This window comes from Eutrigla gurnardus (assembly GCF_963514095.1).
Source record: "Eutrigla gurnardus genome assembly, chromosome: 18".
Taxonomy (NCBI): Eukaryota; Metazoa; Chordata; class Actinopteri; order Perciformes; family Triglidae; genus Eutrigla; species Eutrigla gurnardus.
In genome coordinates, this window is record NC_139929.1 from 11491451 (window position 1) to 11511919 (window position 20469).

Sequence of the window (20469 nt, forward strand, 5' to 3'; positions counted from 1 at the left end):
CACAAACACACATGCCGACTACAAACTAAACCCCCTACTTAGCCCTGCAGCACTTGTGAATGGCACTGACAGATTTACTCGTGTCTCCATGCGTATTAGGGCCAGTGTTTGTTATTAAAAATCATAACGAAGCCATACATCATCATATTCAATGCTAAGGCAAACACGGGCCAGGCCAGCTATGGACACGCTACGCTACGGCAACATTTAATGCGCAGCTTACCTCACAGGCTGCTAGCTTACGTTAGAACATCTTCCATTTTGCCATTTAGTGTTTCTGAAGGATAGAGTTTTGCACTTGGCAGCTGTGATAATACGCATGTGAAGGTCTATGCGCACTTTTAATTTCCAACTGAACTCTGTATCCAGAGAGATAATGTGGAAAACACAATGTGCGGTTGTATTCTCATTAAAAACAAGCCAATCAGAGTTCCTCTCCAATGAGCAGCCAGGCCGAGACCTCCGCTTTTTCCATATAAGGCGTATGACTTCCTGCGCCACCTGCTGTGCCCTGGACACCAGATGACTTGATGTCCATGTGCTGCTAATGTCATTTCCCTCTTGCAGTTTCAAAGTCTGGAAAAAAACACTTTCAAACTCTCAATTCCCCTTAGAAGTACTCCATTGCTGCTACAAAGCAGTCATAAAATCTCCTGAATATGCTTTTTGTTTGTATCTTCAAATGGTTTCCCATGCCATAAAGATATTCTGTGTTTCCAAAAAAACAGATGGTAAAGTCGTCAACACTCGGATCTTTTATGCGCCCGGCCAAGCTACCTCCATCCCCATGTGCTTTTCACCTCTGCCAATACATAAAAGGAGAGGTGTTTTTCTGGTCAAATAAAGAAATGATTTTTTTCCCTTTGCCTTTGCTCTGCTGCTCTATGCTTTCTCTCCCCCTCTCTCTGCTTTACTACCACATGTCCAAGGGTAAAATAGTGGGATTTTTGCCAGAGGCATTAAAAGCGTCATCTGTGGAACAGATTTGTTGAGGCCTGTGGGGTAGGTGGGTGGGTAGATGAGGTACAGGGGTGTATGGGTGCATGGACGGGGCATTGGGATGACCCTCACTTGCCTGCGCTCTGGTGTTTGTGTGGGCCTAAAAGGACACTCTGCTGCTTCACTCTCCTTTCTTGTGAAGCAAAATACAAACTGAATTCGGAAAATGTTCAGACAAGCGTCTGCTTTTTTTATGTCTGTGCTGTTGATTATGCCTCTTGGGTTGGTACATTTAATCACAACTGATATGATTAGCTTTCTTTGCGTGATTACATAGCTGCCAGTGTTCAGTGTAGCCTAGGTAACCTATCTGGCTATTGCCTCATTTTAAATCAACTTAAATAGTTGCCAAGAGTGGCTCAACACTCAGGCACACACACACACACACACACACACACACACACACACACACACACACACACACACACACACACACACACACACACACACACACACACACACACACACACACACACACACACACACACACACACACACACACACTTAAGTCTTCCCCTGACAGTAAAAAGACCCTGACTATTGTGGGCTAATATAGCTGATGCTCGGGTATATGTGGGCCAATACACAAGCAGTTTTTGTTAAGAATTTATACATTTTGCCGCAATTAGTGAACATCCCCCAACCCATCCCATGTCATGTTCAGCTTTGGCCAAATTGTCGACCAATCCCGTTGTGTCAATACGTACATGTTGTTTAAGTCAACTAAAACTGTTTAAAATAACCTTAAGAATACCAATGTGCTTAATCCAATGAAGGCTTTGAAATGTAAGGGGAAATTGGACAGAGATTCCTGAATAAATGCAGTTAATTCAAGATCAGTATGAAATGCAGAATCCCCTCTCAAAAAATATAAAAATTTCTATCTGGTGGGTCAGTGGAGTAAGACTCCCTTTATTTAAGTAATATTGCAGTCATATCTTAATCTGATTTTCAACTTTTTGTCAAAAACCTCTGAAAGTTTACATCTTTTCAAAAACTGTCATATTTTAAGTATACAAGTAAATTATTATGAGATCTTATTATTATTATTATTATTATTATTATTATTATTATTATACAAAAGTGGGTAGATAAGTTATACAATTGTAGATGTATATTCTACTTAAAAAAAAAACATCAATAGAACCTCATTTTTTAAGAAAACACACACACACACACACACACACACACACACACACACTTACTCAAACAAACAAACACCTCCCGCTGCCAAATGTTGCGTACAGTAGTAAAGAAATCCTCATTAATGTAATGGACTTGATCCTGTCCTGTAGGTCAAGGCCTCGGAAATGTAACAGCATCCTATTAAGCTGAAGGAGACGTCTGACAAACTAAATCACCTTAAATACATTGGAGCGGAGAAAGATGCCAAACATTGGTCGTGTTGGAATTTCTTTTTCAGGGACTGCTTATTGCTCGGACAGTGAAAAGTTTAATTAGTTAAGTAAGTGAGTTCTGTGTGAGTCCGCTGCTCTGGTGGGCAACTAGTGGGGTTTCCCTATGACAAGTCATGACCAAATAAAGAACAGTTGTGGAGTGTTTGTCTGTAGAGGAGTGGAAGTGAGCATTAATGATCATGTAAACAAACAGTTAATGTAGACATGCACCCTTTGATGACTAAATCTGAAGCCAATTTTACATTAATTAACAATGCAAATATTCCATAAAAATATTTTGTTTTTATGTTAGTTTCTTTTATTTCTAATGTCATATATGTGCGTCCCATATGGATCGTGTATATAATGTGGTCAGCTTTCATTGTGTCATCGTTCAAAACGAAGTTGTTGTAGACTCTACACTCTCATCATGAAAACACATTCTTGAATTATTCCAGAATTATTTACAGCTGTAAAAAAAAAACAAGCCCAGAGGACAGCTGAAGATAATCAAAACTTTGAAACATTTAAAACGCATTGATAGTACGTGACTTGTGTATAATTAACAGCAACAGTAGTGCCAGCTGGTCATAAGCAAGACATATACCCATATCCGATTGATATTATGCTGGGTGCTCTTACGGTGACCTTTCCCATCTCGGTCATTCCATTCTCATGGGAACTTTATATCCATGTGACAGTGCAGTTGAGTACGGGTCAAATTCTTTGTAAAGAAAAACATGTGTGCTTTTTTTTTGTGTGTTCCCCTCAGATGTACACTCTGTACACTATGTGTGTCCATGTGTGTGTGTCGGTGTCCTGCAAAAATAATTATGTGTTTTTACCTTGTAGAGGCGGATGGAAGCCTCATGCCTCTGGTTGGTGGCATGTAGTCTCAGTTTATCCACGCTGTTGCTGTAGTAGTCACAGGCGTTGCACTTGAGGTGCACTGGGTTGCCAATGGCCACACACTTTAATCTCCACTGGTTGGCTTTGCCTCCCTCCTTGATGTGGGCCACCAGCTGGTGCTTCTGCATGTGCTTGTCTGTCTTGCAGTGCAGCTGAAAGTTGGCCTTAAGCTGGGTGTTGTAGTTGCAGAGCTTGCACTGGTAGACGTCGCCAACCACGCAGCGCCACTCCTCTTCGGGCAAAGCACGCTCGGCGTTGACGTGGGCGTTGAGAGCCTCCAGGCTGTCCGTGGAGTAGCAGTTGCACACGGCGCACTGGTAGAGGCGCAGTGCGGGATCGTTGATAGGTGGCGACAAAGAGGAGAGGGAGGGGTCTGATGAGGACATACCCCCCATTCCACCAGGGGACACCAGGGATAGGTCGTCTGCCATCAGTTGACCACTGGCAAGACGCAACTCTGCCGATAGGTCACTACTTACTGTGGAAAAAACGAGAGAGAACGCAGGTTAGACTGCTAAGTAAAGACAGAGAGGTGGTTTAAAGCTTGGGTTTTCATAAGATTACACGCATGTAAGCGTAGGGTATGTCAGATAGGAGGTAGGCAGTATGCACGGAACAAAGAATGATGCATAGAAACTAGGTATGACAGAAAGACAAAAGCTTGGACGAAAATAAGAGTGGCATGCATAAAGCGGGATAAAGAAGAGAGAGAGAGAGAGAGAGAGAGAGAGAGAGAGAGAGAGAGAGAAGAGAAAAAGCTCTTTTAATGAAATTAAGTGTGGAGAGAAAAGTGAGTCCTCCATGCAGGCCTCTCTCACACAAAAGGATTTGATAAAATAAAGCCTTGCAGAGAGCTAGGGCTCCTTGCAAAGTCTTGTCTATAAAAAACCCTAATAGGATTGAATCAGGATCAATTACAATCATCCTTTTCAACTTGCTAACTCGCTCATCAGGTAGCTTTAATTACTGCTCTCAGCAATGGCGGGCCAACGGTTTTAGGGCTCCAGGCTTTTCTCACATCCACGCAGAGATTTGAAAAGCTGATCAATGCATTGTACAAGTTTTCTCTTTCTTCTACCCACCCAACCTAGAAAAAAAAAGATCTGCCATTCATAGAAATGTAATTAACACTTTTGTTTGGTCCCTTCATTGTCGCTTACCAAAGCTAATCATGTTTTTTTTTTTCAGATAATATTTCAACACAGTGTTTGGAGCACAGGGGATTTAACAATTATACATCATCTGATTCTAAGGGGGGGGTTTTTTCAGTTTAAGTATAATTCCCCCAATTAGTGGATGACATAAGTGTGTGTTTGAGTGTCGTGTGTGCTCGTTTATAAGAAAGCATAGCACACTTTACCTATGAGATGCTAAATGTGAGCATGTATGCATATTACCAAGGATATTCATGTCATATATATTCACATACATTACATATATTTATATTCATTGAGTATTTGAATATATAAATATCCTGCTCACATCATCACCTATGTACAGCTGCGCTCACTATGGGGAGCTGTGTGTTATCAGTGTAATTCACTGAGAGTACATCTGCTAGCTGGGCTGTGACCTCCACACTAGAGGAGGGAGTGGGTGTGTAACACTGCAGGGTCATTGTTAAATCTCTCTCACTCCTACGGGAATCCGCTTCCTGCTGTGTGAAAGAGTGTGTGTGTGTGTGTGTGTGTGTGTATATGTGTGTGAGTCCTCTCCAGGGTGAGCGAAGGTGGGGTGGGGTGGGGTGGGGTGTGTATTGGGGGGGGGGATTAAGCTGACTTAAGAAAATTACAAATGAAAGATTAAGAATAATTCTCATGTGGCGTCTCATAATCATTTTTTAATCAGTGAGAGGGGTCAAAGAAAGGAGACAATGACAGAGGGACAATATGAGAGCAGAGATAAGAGGGAAAGAGAAAGAGAAGAGGGCAAGGGGGGGCAAGGTAAAAAGGATGGGAGCAGAAAAAGAGAAGGCGAGAGGGCAGGAAGAAAAATGAAGAGCAACAATGGAAAGAAACAGAGATAAAAACAATACCCAGATGGCATCAGCTGTAAAACACATAAAACTGACCAAGTGAAAGATTAGTAGAAAGAAAACCGAAAAAGGCAAATAAATCAAAAGCTAAGTACTTTGTCACATCCTCAGCAGAAATGCCCTTTTTTGTGTTTTAATTGACTAAGGCGGAAAACTGATGTCAAATGTTAATTCTAGTATAACTCACCGAGACCAGATCCAAGAGCAGCTGCGGTTGCAGGATCGAGCTGGAACGGGTTAATCATCATCTGAGCTTCCGGGCCACTGCTGCCTGCTTGGCTCTCTAGTTTTACACCTGCCAGGCCCATGTTCTGAGCCAGGTAGTACTGGTAAAGCTCGGCCTCAGCCGGGGCCAGGCCCATATGGAGGCTGTGTTGGATCTGCTTCATGTTCTGCTGCAGCAGCATCATGTTGTGCATGTGTTTCTCGCTGGTCATATGGATTCGCAAGTTCCGCGCCACGTTAGTCTCATAGTCACACACCTGTTGGAAGCAAGGCGGGATACATTTTACTTGTTTGGGCATATGACTGCTAGTTTCTTTGTCAAAATCAAATCATCGTTTTACACGTCAAAATAAATTATTATTTTTTATATAGGTAAACAGCATTAAACAATGGCAATATAGAATTTACTTTTATATTATATTCAAAATGAGTATTGACAACAAATGAAGCAACAATAGTCAAATCATTAAACAGAAATATCTAATCCTCAGAATAAGATTCAATGCAAGTAGTTAAGTAATGAAGGCATGATGATGAATTTCTATCTGGTTTCTACAATACTTGGAGATAATGCTAGATTGTATGAGAAAATATTCTGTTTTATAATGAGGTCAGATGATGTGGCCAAGAAAAATAATAGACATAGTGACGCAGAAGGAAATAAATGGCTCATTGTTTAGACATTGAAACAAGTAAATTGGTATGTAGCTACCACAGCGCTACAATGACACTGTTGTTTCATTACCTCACAGCGCCATGTGGGCTTCTGTTTGGGCTTGGATGGCGAGGGTGCACCACAGCCTCCACCAAGGCTGGCACTGGGCACAGGGTTGGCATGGGTATGGTTGTGGTTGTATTGTACCTCACTGCCACCATTCTGGAGTGTTTGTACGTTGTTTAGATGCTTGTCTGACTGCATGTGGATGCTTAGGTTGCCTTTGGTGGTGGTTGAGTAGTTGCATACCTAAAAGGGAAGGGAACGAATACAGGGATGCATGATATACACTATATGCATTCATAAAATCCTAGTTGATACCTGATAAGTGATTCATTATTAAAATCAAATTTTCTTCAGTCTGTAGTTGAGTAAATATGTTCACCTCTAGATGTTGCCATAACTGGTCAGATGCATATGCCACAAAAATTTCCTATATTGCATATATTATCGTACATGTTTTTCTATTAGCCTACCAGTGATGCTTTTTTTAAATTAAGATCAAAGTTAGATTATAAATTCCAAACCAATAAAAATCAAGAAAATTATCATAACTTGGATTTTTTTTTTTAAAGACAGGAAAAACACAAGTCCATAAAAATGAAAATGATATGGACAGACCTCACAACGGAAAGGCTTGTATCCACACGTATAGCTTTCTCCTCTGGCTAAACGAGGGTGAGGCTGTCCTGTGCGGCAGTACACACATGATCCACCAGACTCCGGATGTTTCTCCTTCATGTGGGCGTCCAGCGTCTGCTGATACTTGTAGTGCCAGTTACACTTGGGACACTTCAGCGTCTTGCAGGAGTTACGTGAATGCATCATCGTCATATGCCCTCCGAGAGACCGCGAAGATCCCAAGACTGTGTCACACTTGGGGCACTCCACCCCACTACCTGGGGACCCTTCACCTGGACCAGGGGTACCAGGGGTCCCCGGAGTTCCAGGCGTACTGGGATTTCCTGTGTGTTGATTCAGAGGTCCAGGACTCTCATCATCTCTGCGCAACATCATCATGTCAATGGGGTGGGAGGATGGCGACGACCCATCCCGTCCTGCCAGAGCTTCACTGGCTGAGTCATTGCTGCTCTCCCGCTCTCTGGCTGCTGCCAGGGCAGTTGACAGGCGTCTCTTCTCCATATCCAGCTTCTCACACAGAGACAGGGAGGACGAGGAGGCAGATGCAGAGCCTTTGCTGTCACTGTTACACTTTAGCACACTGTTGGAAAGGGGGGAAATACTTTGGTTTAAGAGTGGGAAATCTTTGCTACTGGTGCTGTTGGCCCGCTGGCCTGTCGTTGCCATGATCATGGCCTGTTCCTCCTCCTCATCTGCCTCCATTTCTACTCCACCACCATTGGAGTAAGCATCCTCATCCTGCTCTGGACTTTCTCCTCCAACTGCACCGGGCTCCCGCTTGACGTGCGGGTACTGGCTCAGGTCCGGCCCATTGGGTTGCAAAGTGCATGTATCCCTAAAGTGGCCCTTGCAGTCACTATCAGAGTTCTGACCTTCCAGGTTGCCACCAGTGGCAGCAGCAACAGAACTCCCGCTGGGGGTTCTACGGGCACCAGCCCCTCCCCCGAGGTTTGGGTTGGTCTCAGCCTTTGGCATGGTTTGGGTTATGGGGGTTTGGTCATTGGAGGAGCTGCTGGCACTGCCCTTCAGGAAAGCAAAACCTGCCTGAAGGGAATCGGTACTCTCCCCACTACTGTGGAAAGCATTCCACAAACGGAGTCCCGTGTCTGGCCCTAGGAAGTTGGCAGGTGTGGGAAAGTGGGGTAGCACAGAGTTTGGGGGGGTTTTTGGTTCCAGAAAGCTTATAAGAGGTTCTTTGTCCTTGCCGATGCCCTGGATGATGGCAGAGACATGCTTGTTGCTCAGCAGCTTCTGCTCCTGATCATTCAGGGTCATACGGTGGTCATGGACAGCATGTGTCACGAAGGAACGGCTGTAGCCAAAGGACAGCTTGCACAGGAAACACATCAGCACAGGTTTCCGCCGCCCATCGGCAACACAGCCCTCAAACTTGGACAAGTCCACATTGTTGGGGACATCTTTGGACACACAGGAGTTTTTGGCTGCACCATCCGCCTTCAGATAGTCTTTGTCATTCTTGTGGCGGAGGTCATAGACACGGAAACTGTGCAACACGGGACCAGCGCCCGCCAGCCCTCCAGCTGAGGTATTTGGGAAGGAGGGGTGGTCGGCCACTAGGGGGTTATTCCCCAGGGATGAGGCGATGTGGAAGGTGTTGATGATATTGGGGTAGAAGGACATGGGTGCAGCGGGCTGCTCCAACCGCTCCCCCCCTGGGCTCAGGCCACTCTGGCCACTGCTGACCTGGGGATTGGGAAAGGTCTGGGGGGACAGCAGGCCCCTGAATTGGAGAGGCCCAGAGAGCCCCCCCTGGTTGCCACACTGCTCTTTGGCGTCCTCCAGGATGAAGGCAGAGCCATCTGGTTGGTAGATGATCTCGCCGCTCAGGTTCTCCACATCACTATCCTCTTCCATCTCCATCTCACTGTTCATTTCCCCCACTCCTGCAGTACCCACCTCACGATCTCCTTCCTCTTCACTCACCTCCCCTAACATCCCTTCAACCTCCTCACCCTCTTCATGACCTCCGGTGGTAGGCAGGCGGGCATTGGGGCAGTGGTGCTCCATGTATTTTTGTAAACTGGAGAAGGAAGTAGAACATTCGTTGCAGGGGATCTCCTTTGCCGGTGCCACAGGAGATGTGGCAGGGGTAGAACAGTCTGAACCCAAAGCTGCTCTTCCTCCTCCTGGTAAAGTCCCGGTAACACTCCCTTTGTTACCAGTAGTAAAGCTTTCTCTCCGACTCTGTTCAGTTACAGCGCCGGTGGTTGCACTGACATTGGTTGGGGTAGCAGTGGACCGCAGCGGGCTCACAGCCAGCTCTCCAAGGCCATTCTCTGGCTCTCCAATGGCAGCAGGTGACAATTGGTTGTTGCTGTTGGCGTTGTTGCTGTTGGCGACACTGGTCTCCATGGCGACGACGGAGTTGTCCTCAGCAGCAGCGTCCGGCCTCTGGCCACCATGTTCCTGCTGCCGTGATGACACCATAGGGGGAGAGTCACAAGTTGCCATGACGACCACTACATAGGGATCTCATCTCATCCAGCCTAACAGGGACCTGGGGAAAGACAGAAACAAAAAAAGGTCAACAGAGATTAAGTAAATGGTGTTTTTATCAGTAGATCATGATGGCCAATTCTAACTTTATTGAAATGAATACCAACTTCAAATTAATTCACCCCACATACAACATAGTACGAACTGTGCTGTTGCACGTATCATTTGGATGAGATTGATTTCTCTAGGACAGGTTGGTGATTTCAATATCACATGTGCTGATCAGTTGTATCTAAGATGCAACCAAATAACAGTTATCTATCTCTGTATAGCCTACAACCTACCATAAATAATAAGTGTTAAGTAGCTAGCACCATGACAACTTTTGAAAAATTGAGAAATCCAATATGAACTGCTCCCGCTTGCATCCTTGTCTTATAACTAGCAAACAGAGATGGCTTGCTAGAACCAAGAAGAAAGAGAAAAAAAACATCATTGTACAAAAGTTTTGTCTCTTATTGGCCCCAGGGACCAGAGCTTGGAAACTGGGGAAATTAGGTATAAATGAATGAAGCAGCTCCCACGACAGCCGGCAGTAGGGAAGTTTACAGGAATAACCCAATTGTCTAGTAAATAGACTCTTTGATCGACGTACCACTGTGAAATGCTGGAAGCATTTTTTCCTCTGTTGTGTCCTGTGTGTGCTAATGCTGTGTTAAAACATTACGATGTCAGGATTGTACCAGCTAGCTTTGAAAACTCTCAAATTGTGGCGAAATCAACTAACAGAGGTAACACTTATCAATCAAACAAATATCATATATCAATATTATCAAATAACCCATATGCAGAACAGTTTGTTAGTTAGTCCTTTGAGAGGAAGAGCGGATTGGAGTCAGAGGAGTCTTCAATCATAGGCTAAATCAGTCTTGGCATGTTCTTACCAGTCAGGAGTTGCTAATTAGGCAGCACCTATTAACCTATTAATGCCCTGAAGGTATGACTGTGTGGACAAGGAAAGTATAAAAGTGTATATTGTCATGAAGCATAGGTAAGGTAGAACAAATTTTCTAGACAAGCATTCGGGTGCAAGAATAAATTGGGACACATGGTATAAAGTTAAGAGAGAGCGAGAGAGAGAGAGAGAGAATGAGAATGAACTTCCATGAGGAATGATGTTTTGGAATACCACTGAGATGTTATCAATCCTGGGCGACTGCCCATCTCTCAACCCCTCACTGCTTCCATCTCTTGGCTTTTCACAACAAGCCACTAACGCAAAAGCATACACAAACGCACAAACACAATGTACAAAAACAGCCTTCTAAGCCCATAAACCCACACAACACCAAACAGTCTTTTCATTTTGTAATCATGGGCATAATTTCCCATCACCTAAAGAGAACAAGAACAAACAACCGAGACAGAGCTTTAAGGAGACAAAAAGAAAACTGAAACACTGAAACTTCGCTGCTACTCGGAAGAAACTGCTTTTTTTGCTCAGCTAAATTCACCAAATTAACTATTGTTGTTGTGCATACCAGTGTTTTTCATTTGATACAGTACCAGCGCCTTTCAGATGCTTGCGTGTAAATGAGCTGGCATTAAAAGAAAGCTTTAAAGAGCCATGTTAACCTTTAACCCAATCCACCTGCTGCTTAATTCTCCCTCTCTTTTTCTACACTCCCGCTCTCTCTCTCTCACAACAAAGCTACAAAGCAATTAGAGGATTAATCTGCAACAATCCAGGGCTAAACAAAGCCAGTGGGAGGGACAGTAAAAGCGTGAGGAATGAAATCAAACATGTGTGTGAGTATGTGGGTGCATGCATGTGTGTGTGCACGCGCTATAATCAGGTCTAATCTGACATATACCAGAGATGATTCCATGGGGACTAGCGAAAGATTAAAAGGGGAAAAAAATAACGTTTTCTCTCTCTGCATCTCACTCAGTTGCTGTCTCTATTTGTGAGATTAAAGAACAAATTCCCAAGGAGCCGAATATGAATTTCAGTGCTTATCTGTTCAGCATGGATGTGGCAATAGGCGTAGAGGACAAAGTTGCCTCGTCAGGTATGTACAGCCAGTCTGGGCATAGCTCTTAAGCAAACATTGTTAATTTTCTCACATTTTTACAAGCATCTTAATGGAATGCAAACGTGTCTGCCAAAGGTTTTATTTTAACCTGAACATGTGTATTTCTGTGACCAATTACCAATACCTTTCTATATTGTCCTGATGCAGTAAAATCCACCAAACTGTTAGACCAAGAAGATTCAAACCAGAAATGACACCTTATCTTAATCCTTGTGATTTTTAGCCCATGGCACAAATCCTGAAGATAGTAACTACGGTTTTCTAAACTCCTACGCAAACAACACAAACACACCTGTCTACATGTTAACTCACGCTTGTAATTGCAATGAAATTAGCAGCAATTAGCTCTGTGTTCTACACGCAAGCAAGGAGTTGAAACAGGCCAAAAATGTGTCACGCCACAAGAATGCATAGCATTAAAACACACACACACACACACACACACCACAGCCTGTTTCACCACAAATGTTTAAATTTTAGATGTAGCTGTGTCGCCTGTGTGACAGAAGAAGTAAACTTAAGGATTTTGGAAGTATGGAAAATATAGAAAATACAGGCTTTTGCGCATCCACTTAAATTACACCTTGGTGCCAGTCCTGCAGTCAAACATATACTGTACATATTTCATTTTTCCAGTGTCCCTCTTGCAAGGTTTGGTTTTAATGTGATTGAGGGTAAAGCTGTTCAGAAGCAGTGGGTTTGAGAGCTAATGCGACACATACGACAGGATTTACTACTTGTCAATGGTGTCATTTCACTGCTTATTTCATTGGGGAGCAACCCTTTTGAATTGCAGCTCGGACATAAAACACTGAGGTTTATGAATTATGCATCTCCTAACACTTTAAGTATGGAATTATGTCTTACGGACAAGTCAATGTGTGTGCACTCAGCACTGACATATCACCCTTTATGCTAACAGGTTAGCAGCTGTTTACATGTGTGCCGCCTGCCAACAATAACCTATCCGCCCATTATTCTGTTATCACTCACTCTAAATCGTGCCACCAATAGACCACTGATAAACAAAGTTACAACATGTGCCTAATAAGTCGGATGTCAGCGTTTCTTAATAATCGACGACTCGGAAGTAGAGCGGTTTCCAGGATGCCAGATCTTAAGTCAAATGCTCAAGTCTTAACTGTTAACTTAGCCCGTCCGCTGTTTTGAAAGAGCAATGTGGTGCAATGCGGCCTGGTGCAGGCGTTTGAAGCCATTCTGATCCATTCAGCTTGAGTTAATTTAGAATAGTTGGACAGAGATGTAATTAGATGTCTGGTCTTGCCATCAAGTGACTAAAATGTTTTCCTCCCGAGCTCAAAGTAACATTTTGGACACGGAAATCTTTAGACTTGCATGGATCAATATTTTAACTTGTAATCAGCTTCATAAAGGCTGATTACCTGACATTTCAAGTCTCTGGGATAAATAGATCAACAGTTATCTGTCTCGCTTCTTCTTGTTTTGCTCCATTCCCCTGGCGTCGCACCTTTCACAGCAATAGGACCCACTCCTACTTCTTTTAAGGCAGATCATGTTACTGCTAGCTAGGAAACCTTCCTCTCTCCCTCACCCCCACTGGCTTCCTTCGCTCTGCTAACCAACCAGTCTACTTTCATTTGAAGGAGAGAGATAGATGGACAGATACATAGAGAGAGAGAGAGAGAGAGAGAGAGAGAGAGAGAGAGAGAGAGAAAGAGACTTACAATGAAGCCCAGGTTTTTCCACGCTGCAGAAACAGTTCCCTTCTTTTAACAGAAGAACAAAAGAGATGGCCTGAGCAGTTCCGACGTCTGTTTTTTAATTAAGCATGTCCCCTTGCTTTCACACGCATGCACAGGAACACAGGCTCACACAAACACACACATACACGAACAGAAACATAGACTGAGGTAATTAAAGTGGCAGATCAGATGCAGTGAGAGGCAAATAATAGCCCAGGAATGCCTGTTTTGGACACTGCTAGTTCAGATGGGAGAAAGGGGCAAAGGGACTCTTTGGCCTATTGTTTTTCTCCCCCCTCCCCTCCTCTCCCCTCTATCCCTACATCTGCTTTTCAGTGGCTCCCCGAGAGACAGAGAGACAGTCTAAACCAGGGGATTTCTCCACTTTTTTCCCCCTTAATTTCCCCCTAAACTTTTCTCCTCTCTGACGCAGTTAAAAGCACTTCAGACGAAGAGAGAAGTTGGACACTGTATCTATCTTACAAACGCGAACACAAGGGCCAAAACAACATTTGTAAGGTTGCAATGAATGTGATGATAATACATGAAGTGTTACAACAACATATCCAGTGCACACCTGAGTTACGGAGCTGGTGATGTCAGGGTCTCCTCCTGCTTTTGTCCTCCTGTCAGACTATCAGGCATTAGCCAGAGATGCAGCCTGTTAAATGCCAAACCTGTAATTGCAGTGTCGCCACACCGCTGCCTTTGTTTACACAGGGATCTGTTAAGTTCAAATTCTTCATCACTAACTGTCCGATATCTTAATGCAAGGGCAGACAGCGCTGTTCATTCTGCTGCGAATATTTATAAACTGTGTAAACACTGGAATTAGGCAGACCTGTGCTTTGCGATGTGGCCTAAAATGTTTTTTTTCTTTTTTCCCCCACTGCTTGTCAAAATGTTTGGATACAAACGTGAGCGCAGCCAATAACTGGTGAAATTAAATCCAGGCTGAATCTTTAAGGTGACCCATGAAAGCTTGTAAAGTCAAACAACAAAGTCAGAAGACAGCGTGAGACGATGGCTATATGTCCATTCCTTGAGGTCTCTTAGAAGGTCATCCCTGTCTCGGCATGTGGCCCCTCAGCCTAACACCAAATCTTCTATCAAAATGTCACCAAGCGTTAGCCAAAGACAAAGGCGAAGGGCACTGTGAAAGGCCCTGCATCCATCTCCCACTGTCAGTGCCATGAATAGGCCTACTCTGGTCTAATTAGACCTGTTTATTTGTTGCCATGCAGAAATGAAGGGATGAAAAACGAAGTGGATGAAGGCGGAGGGGAATTATCTCCTTCCTCACAATGCGAGAGGAGCTCAGGCTGCCATCAAAGAGTGCTGATGCATGCGTGCACAAACACATATGCACACATGCACACAATCACAGAGGAGGGCCTAATGCTCTCTGTTTAAAGTCTTAAAAGGGAGGACAGAGGGAGAAAATTGCAAAAGGATGAGAGGGGGAGGGCTTTTGCGTGACCAAGTGTTTTTGTCTTCTTTACTTCTTAATCTCACAGAGGGTTTTCATGCAGTCCTTGTTTGTTGCCTGGAGGTGTAATATTAGACCCTAGTAGATGGAGTAGATCTCCCTGATGCCCCCCACACCCTTTTCTGGCCGCCTGTCCTCTTCCCTGTGTCTCCTTTGTGAGCAAAGGCCTTCATTACCAAAGACACCTTATCATTATTGCAAGGTGCGGCCCAGACACCTAAAGCAAGCCCCACTCTATTTAACATAGGAATCTTGTTCAACAAATTACCTTCTCTGCAAGAAAATGCCTTTAAGCAAATCAAAATCAAAATTACGCCTCCATGGGCAATGATCAGGGATTGTAGAAGGGAGCAAAGGAATGGTTAGATATGTTTAGAAGACGAGGGGGAAGCAGGATAATGAGGCGAAATGTAGAGGACGGAAGTGGTCTTTTTCTTTGCCTAGAGTAGGTATGCAGGTTCTATCCCTCAGGTTGTTGACAAGTAAATTGGTCCATTGGTTGCTCAGGTAACATACACCCATCTGCCCTCAGGTTCGTACCTGATATTTCATTGTTAAGAGGGAAAAAAACACATCTCACTGAGCTTCAGTATTATGTGAGATGAGAGCATCATGGGACAAAAATAGTCAAGTATGCAAAAGCAAACTTGTTGACCAGGTGAGAACACACAGTGAACACAGCGGCCATGTTTGTCTTTTCTTCTCTCTCTCAGAGCAAGAAGGGATTCATATCACTCAAGCCACAGATGGGTCCCAAAATCTGATTTTGGATCAGATTACACCAGCCCCTATTCAAACTTCAACCAGGGTGAGGTGAAAACATCTATCATGTCCTCCAGTCGCTGCCTAGAGGCAACCACCTCGAAGACTCCAGGACATCTTATTAGATTAAGAGCTCAGTTAAATGTATTTCTGTTAAACAGTTCTTACATTCTATTAATTTGGATGTGTATCTCAGGTCAATGGCAGTGTTTATCTGCTGTTTGTACAGTTTCATAGAGACAAAGTTTAATGGATTAAAAACAACTTTGACTGGCTTTAACATTTTTTACAGATGGACTTTGGGCTTACACAGCCCAGTCTAAATATATGCACAAGTCTCACGCCTTTGAAGAGGCAATATTTCAAACTAAACTCAAACTGAAACATGAAAATAAACAGTCAGACACTGCTGGGTCACAGTCACCACTTGCTGCCCTTGCTAAAGATTTTTTTTTCCCAGCATCAAAGGCAAAGCCAATCTACATAGCTAATGCCTCCATTTTTTTTACTCCCTTCCTCAAACTCAAAACAGCAAAGACCGAGGGGAGTGAAAAAAAAGTGGGGATTTTTCTTTTGCCGGCAATCTGGAAACACTCTCTAGTTAATTAGGGTTGATTGGAAATGAACCGCACAAACAAAGGGCAGCCTATGCCCTGACTATTATGACCGTGCACAGGGGGGGTACTATAACCACCTTAGAACCGCATGCTGGTTGAAGCTCCACTCACTACTCTTCCCTCGTTCCCCCCACCTTCCACCCCCCAGATTAAGGGAAAGCACCGCCAAAGAATGTGTGACGACCTCCACTGCCACAGAGCAAAACTTCCAGCCCCTGACGCCACAAAAGGCAAGAAGGTAATTAAGTTTGAAAGAATAGAAGCACTGCCACAAACAAAGCAGCAGTGTCCATGGGGAGGGATTTGAAGGGGTGGTGGTGGTGTGTGTATATGTGTGTGTGCGTGTAGGGGGGGGGAGGCAGAAAAGCCATTAACATTCAGTGGCCGGGTGAAAGAGAGGAAGGAGGGCAAAGGGGAACTGAGGATGCCATTCTCTCTCTGTGTGCTTCTCCCGTCTTTCTCTATCACAGCACGACTTGTCTGTCCATTCTTTTTATTTATCTCTCTTCTTTTTTTATTTTCTCTCAATCGCCCTCACATCTAGTTCCGACCCCCGTGCCCTCCCAAATCACCCCTCGCTATACTGCAACAGCTCTCCAAATGCTCTTTTTGGCCCCTTTGCTGTTCCTTGTTGTTGCTCCCCATGTGAGGGGTGCCCCCCTACAGACAACACACACACACACGCACACACACACACACACACACACACACACACACACACACACACACACACACACACACACACACACACCACACACACACTTTTTTTTTATTCCAACTCTTGATGAACTGTTCTGCTGTAGCTGAAGCTTCACAGTGGTACACATGCAAGATCCCTGTTGGTTACCACCTGAGAGTGCCACGAGCAAACTAGATTACCACTGTACACATTCAAATTCACACACACATGGCCTTCGCAACGCACAAACACAAAACATACACAGGGCGCTTTCATCTTTTTTTGCCACATCTCCAGCAAGGCAGTTTAACTCAATTAGTAAAGAATGTAATTTTATTTACAGACTCCCAAGAAACTCGTAACACACACACACACACACAGATGCACACGCGCACACCCAAAGACTCACACAGCATAAGCAAACTATCCCTCTCCCACGTGGTTGGAGCTAAGAAAGAAGTATTCATTGCTCTTGCATGTGTGTGTGTGTGTGTGAGAGAGAGAGAGTGTGTGTGTGTGTGTGTGTGTGTGTGTTCGGACAGTGGAAAGATCATGAGACACATTTACGTCAGATGAGTGAATCAGACAAACCACTGCTAATGTCAATGAGGGATCCTTTTGAAGAGAGAAGGGTGGTGAGTAAGAGAAATTAAAAGTCTGTGTGAAGCAGACAAACACTCACAACAATAGGTAAGCGAGACGTGATGAAGCAAAACTTTGTGAGTGTACGTTTGCGCGTGTCATCACATCCTCTGTCCATCTTACTTTTTCCGCATAGCCGAGGAAAGCGAGTCACCAACTAATTGTGGTTTTGCGGCGCTATGTGTTTGGTAATCTGCCTCTCTTTGTCTCCGCATCTCACCAGAGACATGGATTAGTGCTAAAATGATGACTGCTTAATCCTTGATTTGCCTGTGCTAAATAAATATTAATCTAGCCTGCTCATCGTGCTCTTGTGAGGTACAACATACACAATATGAAAGGGCTTAGCTGTTACATAAATCACAGCCTTATCCTTTGGATGATGCAGAATCATGAGACCGTGCTCACACAGACACACACCTCCTGGCTGCAATAGCATAGCGTAGTCGAAGAGGGTGGCAGGCTGGGATTATATGCCAAGTGAAATTAATAATGCCGCTAAATAAAAAGTCTCAGAGAAAGAAAAAAAATCTGGTCTCTAAAACAGAAAGTTTTTTTTTATTGGGGTGTGTAGATGGACACAATTATTAAATCACCCCAGGAAAAAAATAACAAATATCACTCATTTGTGTTGATTCAGACCCCTCTCTTTCTCTCACTTTGCCTCTCAGCAGGTTTGTTTAGAATAAATACTGCTGGGAACATGAAAAATAAAGGCTACCATTGCTGGACTCTCTCTCTCTCTCACACACACACACACACACACACACACACACACACACACACACACACACTTAAATTGACAAGGCCGTGGTGGTGCAGCGCAGAAGAGGTTAAGCAAACATTGTCCACGTCAGTCAAGGATAGCACACACTCACAGACAGACACAGAGAGCAGTCTCTGACGCAGGCATTTCACATCCACCTGGCACATATAAACGGCTGGTTATACTGTATCAACTACCATGAGCGTCCAATTTTATGCTTATTTTAAGCTGTGATAACTGCGACTCTTGTGAAACAACTTGGATGTGTAGCTTATCCCAAGCCTCGGAAATAGTATGCTATATTCTTAAAATACTTGCCTCATCACAGGCAGAGCGGCCTGAAATTAAAAGCACCGAGTGCTTTTCCAGCACTGAAATCAGTTTTGCAAGAGCAGTAAGTTCTGCTGATGTTTTGGAACCTATTATTAAGCATTACAAACTAATGTGGCAACTCCGTCTACTTGTTGCATGAACTTCATTCCTTTTTAGGATAGGAAAAAAATGTCACTTCTGTTGCCCTATTTGGTGAAAGATATCTATCTGTATCAAGTGACCAAGAAACATGCCAGCGGTTGAGCTAGTGATCGGATAGTACACATAAGTCGACGAACTGCGCCACAACAGTGTGTTTGCTGGCCGTCTCGAATGCTAGTTATTATTACATTACGGTCTCAACAAGCAAGGACATCTCGTCTCCATTGTGTTAAAGTCAGCTGATTTATGTTTGCTTAACCTGTTCTTATCTGTCCAATTACACTGTCAAGTACAAGAGAGGAGGACAGGAGAGAAGAGAACATCTGCTTTTACATTTAACGGTTAGGATACGAAGACACCTTACTAATTGTACAGACGTTCCCTCCAACATGGCGACCGAACCTTCCAGTTCTTTTCCAGGGGTAACAATAAAGTTTAAAGTTCAAACCCCCACTGTTTTCTAAAGACGGTACTCGGCGGGATCCCAGCCCTGTTATTATCTTCATAAACATAATCATAGGGCAGGTATCCTGACTGACGCCACAAGCTATGTGCCCCTCACTTAAACATCTCCGAAGCACTTCTCTGACACGCCACAAAAAGACTATTAATGTACTAAGCATTTCAACGGGGAAAATTCGTTTTCAACACGAAAAAAAAAGGCACAGATGAACACTTATTTAGGCACACTTGTGTTCAGAAAGTGGACACAAGGGATTCATGGAAAAACACGGAAAACACAAATGCACACATACCTTTTGGCTTTCCAAGAGCTGGAATACTCGTGACAGGTCTAATTTCTGGACCCAGGGAATTACTAATTAACTTAAGCTTTTGGCTCTCTATTTAATTAGAAAGCTCTCCAAATGAACTTTAGACCAAAGCCATTTGCCTTTTTAAACAAACCCCCTTTTTCTGACAGCTGTTGTGAGTTTGCCCTCTTCTCACAAAAACCACAAGGAAAGCACAGTTGTTATTTATGCCATCACAGGCTCTTTTACTGGTTATCGTGGGAGGGAAGAAAGAGAATGGGGGGGTGGGGGGGTGGATGAGTTGAAAAGTGTACATTTTAATTGGATTTCACTACAAACAAACAACTGTCAGATGTAATTAGCATGGTTTTAGATTAGCACCATAATATTCCTTTATCAAATAAACACCATGTCACGCAAATCCAAAGCCAGCCCGCTGAGAGGGAACCGAGATGAAATGGACTCATTACCTTGCCATTCGCTGCAGGAAATAACCACTATTAGATATAAGTGACACAAAACATTTTCAAATCTAACATCACAGATAAAAAAAAGTCTCATTGCGTACTCTAAATGATCAACATGTCTCTCTTTTTACCCCTCTGTCTGTGCCTATGTGTTGCATTGTCCGTAATGTGTATGTTGCATTGTCCGTAATGTGTATGTTGCATTGTCCGTAATGTGTATGTTGCATTGTCCGTAATGTGACAACCAGGAGGCCGTGGAGGTCAATGACAAGGCAGCTAAAGACCAGAGTCAGCAATATCTCGCTGCTTTTTTTTTTGTTCTTTTTTTTGTCTCCCTTAAACAAACACATACACTCACACATTATGCCTATGGAAAAGCAAAGGCCCATAAAAAAAAATATATATATATATATATATATATATATATATATATATATATAGTATGCATCTTATTTTTCTTAATTATACACTATATATATATAGCAATCACCTCAAGTCTAAAAGAGTTCTGCCGCTACGTTTACAATATTACAAAAAGGTATAAGGATGTCTCTCACAAGCCAAAAAAAACGCCAGACCATCCATCACCACATCTTGACACATGTTTAGGGTATTGTGTTAA

General features: G+C 43.5%; 1 protein-coding gene across 3 annotated transcripts in view; it reads right to left on the reverse strand.

Annotated features, from left to right (window-relative positions):
* The window catches only part of zfhx4 (zinc finger homeobox 4), an 83566-nt gene that overhangs the window by 49871 nt on the left and 13226 nt on the right, over positions 1 to 20469 (reverse strand). For 2 of the 3 annotated variants that reach the window (XM_084033891.1, XM_084033890.1), the window contains exons 2-5: positions 6902 to 9440; positions 6311 to 6529; positions 5528 to 5822; positions 3242 to 3783 (exon numbers count right to left, since the gene is read on the reverse strand). In XM_084033891.1, coding sequence (XP_083890017.1) covers positions 3242 to 3783; positions 5528 to 5822; positions 6311 to 6529; positions 6902 to 9394 — 3549 coding nt within the window. In that variant the 5' untranslated portion in view covers positions 9395 to 9440. Of the gene's footprint in view, positions 1 to 3241; positions 3784 to 5527; positions 5823 to 6310; positions 6530 to 6901; positions 9441 to 19383; positions 19445 to 20469 lie in introns of those variants that run through there. The other variant, XM_084033892.1, reaches the window with a different exon arrangement.